This window comes from Branchiostoma belcheri, unplaced genomic scaffold (assembly GCF_001625305.1).
Source record: "Branchiostoma belcheri isolate BF01 breed outbred unplaced genomic scaffold, Haploidv18h27 scaffold206, whole genome shotgun sequence".
Taxonomy (NCBI): Eukaryota; Metazoa; Chordata; class Leptocardii; order Amphioxiformes; family Branchiostomatidae; genus Branchiostoma; species Branchiostoma belcheri.
The window spans coordinates 232,308-233,687 of record NW_017803558.1 but is presented as its reverse complement, the minus strand read 5'-3'; the positions used below and the strand labels follow the sequence as shown (position 1 = coordinate 233,687).

At 42.0% G+C, this 1,380-nt stretch overlaps 1 protein-coding gene across 1 annotated transcript in view; it reads left to right on the top strand.

The window, feature by feature from the left end:
- The first annotated feature begins 543 nt into the window (after nt 1-543).
- LOC109469520 (troponin C, skeletal muscle-like) overlaps nt 544-1,380 on the top strand; it is a 12,949-nt gene continuing 12,112 nt past the window's right edge. The window contains exon 1 of the mRNA XM_019768042.1: nt 544-667. Within this exon, the coding sequence (XP_019623601.1) occupies nt 544-667 (124 nt within the window). The remainder of the gene's footprint in view (nt 668-1,380) is intronic.

Here is a 1,380-nt window from a genome sequence, read left to right as displayed (position 1 = left end):
AGCCAAAAAATGCTGCTAAACCATAGGAGTATACTTAATAAACAAGAAAGCAGGTAATGCAAATTTGCGGTAGTCGGTAGTACAACGCGACTTTTACGCTCAGCCGGTGTTCTGCTGGCCTTTTGCGCCATTTTGAGTCGGCACCGTGCTGAGTTCTGGAGTTCCGTGGAGCCTCTGTATCCTGCGCACTGTCGTTAACGCCGGCTCCCTATTGTCGCTAGATACCATAGACTACAGAGGATGGCACCCTACAGTATCGGAGGAGGTAATTTTTTAGAGAGGGCGAAAATGAATGCGCGCGCAGATGTCATCCATAGAATTAAATCAATGGCCTTACAGATATCACTGAAGTGTCCCAAGGCGATCGCCCGAGTCCCGTCAAATGTGTAGGGGGAGATTTTTGGCAAAAAACACACTCGACTAGATTTTAGAATTTGGATGACCTTCTGGCGATCAACAAATACGGACTAAGCTCGTCGAATTTTTGACACCGGCATTCAATAACCGTATTTCGTACTTTTAGAATTCAAGTTGGCGTTTGACATGTTTGACGCTGATGGAGGCGGTGACATCAGCACCAGGGAACTGGGGACCATCATGAGCCGGCTGGGTATGAACCCCTCCCGGGCAGAACTCAACGACATCGTTCACGAGGTAGACGCCGACGGTACGATGAATATTCAACATGACTGTACCATGTTGTCTTGACGCAAACAAACAAACAAACAAACAAACAAACAAACAAACAAACAGGCATGATATCTTGAACTTGAAAGGCCGATATTTGCTTGCCAGCAAATACAGCATTTGTATTCCATTTCCACCCTATACAAAACAGACTAGTACAAACTTAAGATCTGATTATTTATCCCAATTATTTAGCACCGTAATGTATTTTAATGTGAAAAACGTGCTGAAACTTACCCCTGTGAAAATGCGAACATTCCAAAATAACCAGTGCAAAAACACCACCGCACAAAATAACTTTTTGTAACCACCCAGTCCACAATTGAATTAAAAAAACCTCCTCTTCAAGAATTGACTTTTCCAGCGACCCCCACGTAACGGTATAAGCCAGAAACACACAAAAATGGACTACCTCTGTCCAAAATTGAATTTGAAAAATTGACTATTCCATTGGTCCCCATGTAATCTTAAGAGCCAGTCTACCCCAAATATGGACTTTTCATAATTACGCCAATCCAAAGTTGAATGTTTTTAAGTGCCGCCCCATTCACCAAAATTTAATTTACAAAGTTGTGTAGGGAAACGGCCAAGTGTTTCTTTCGGGGCCATTGCATTAAATTTTCAAGCTGGAAAAATAAGCAACATTTGTCTAAAGAAAAGAAATTAATCGATGAAATAAAAACTCTTCAAATC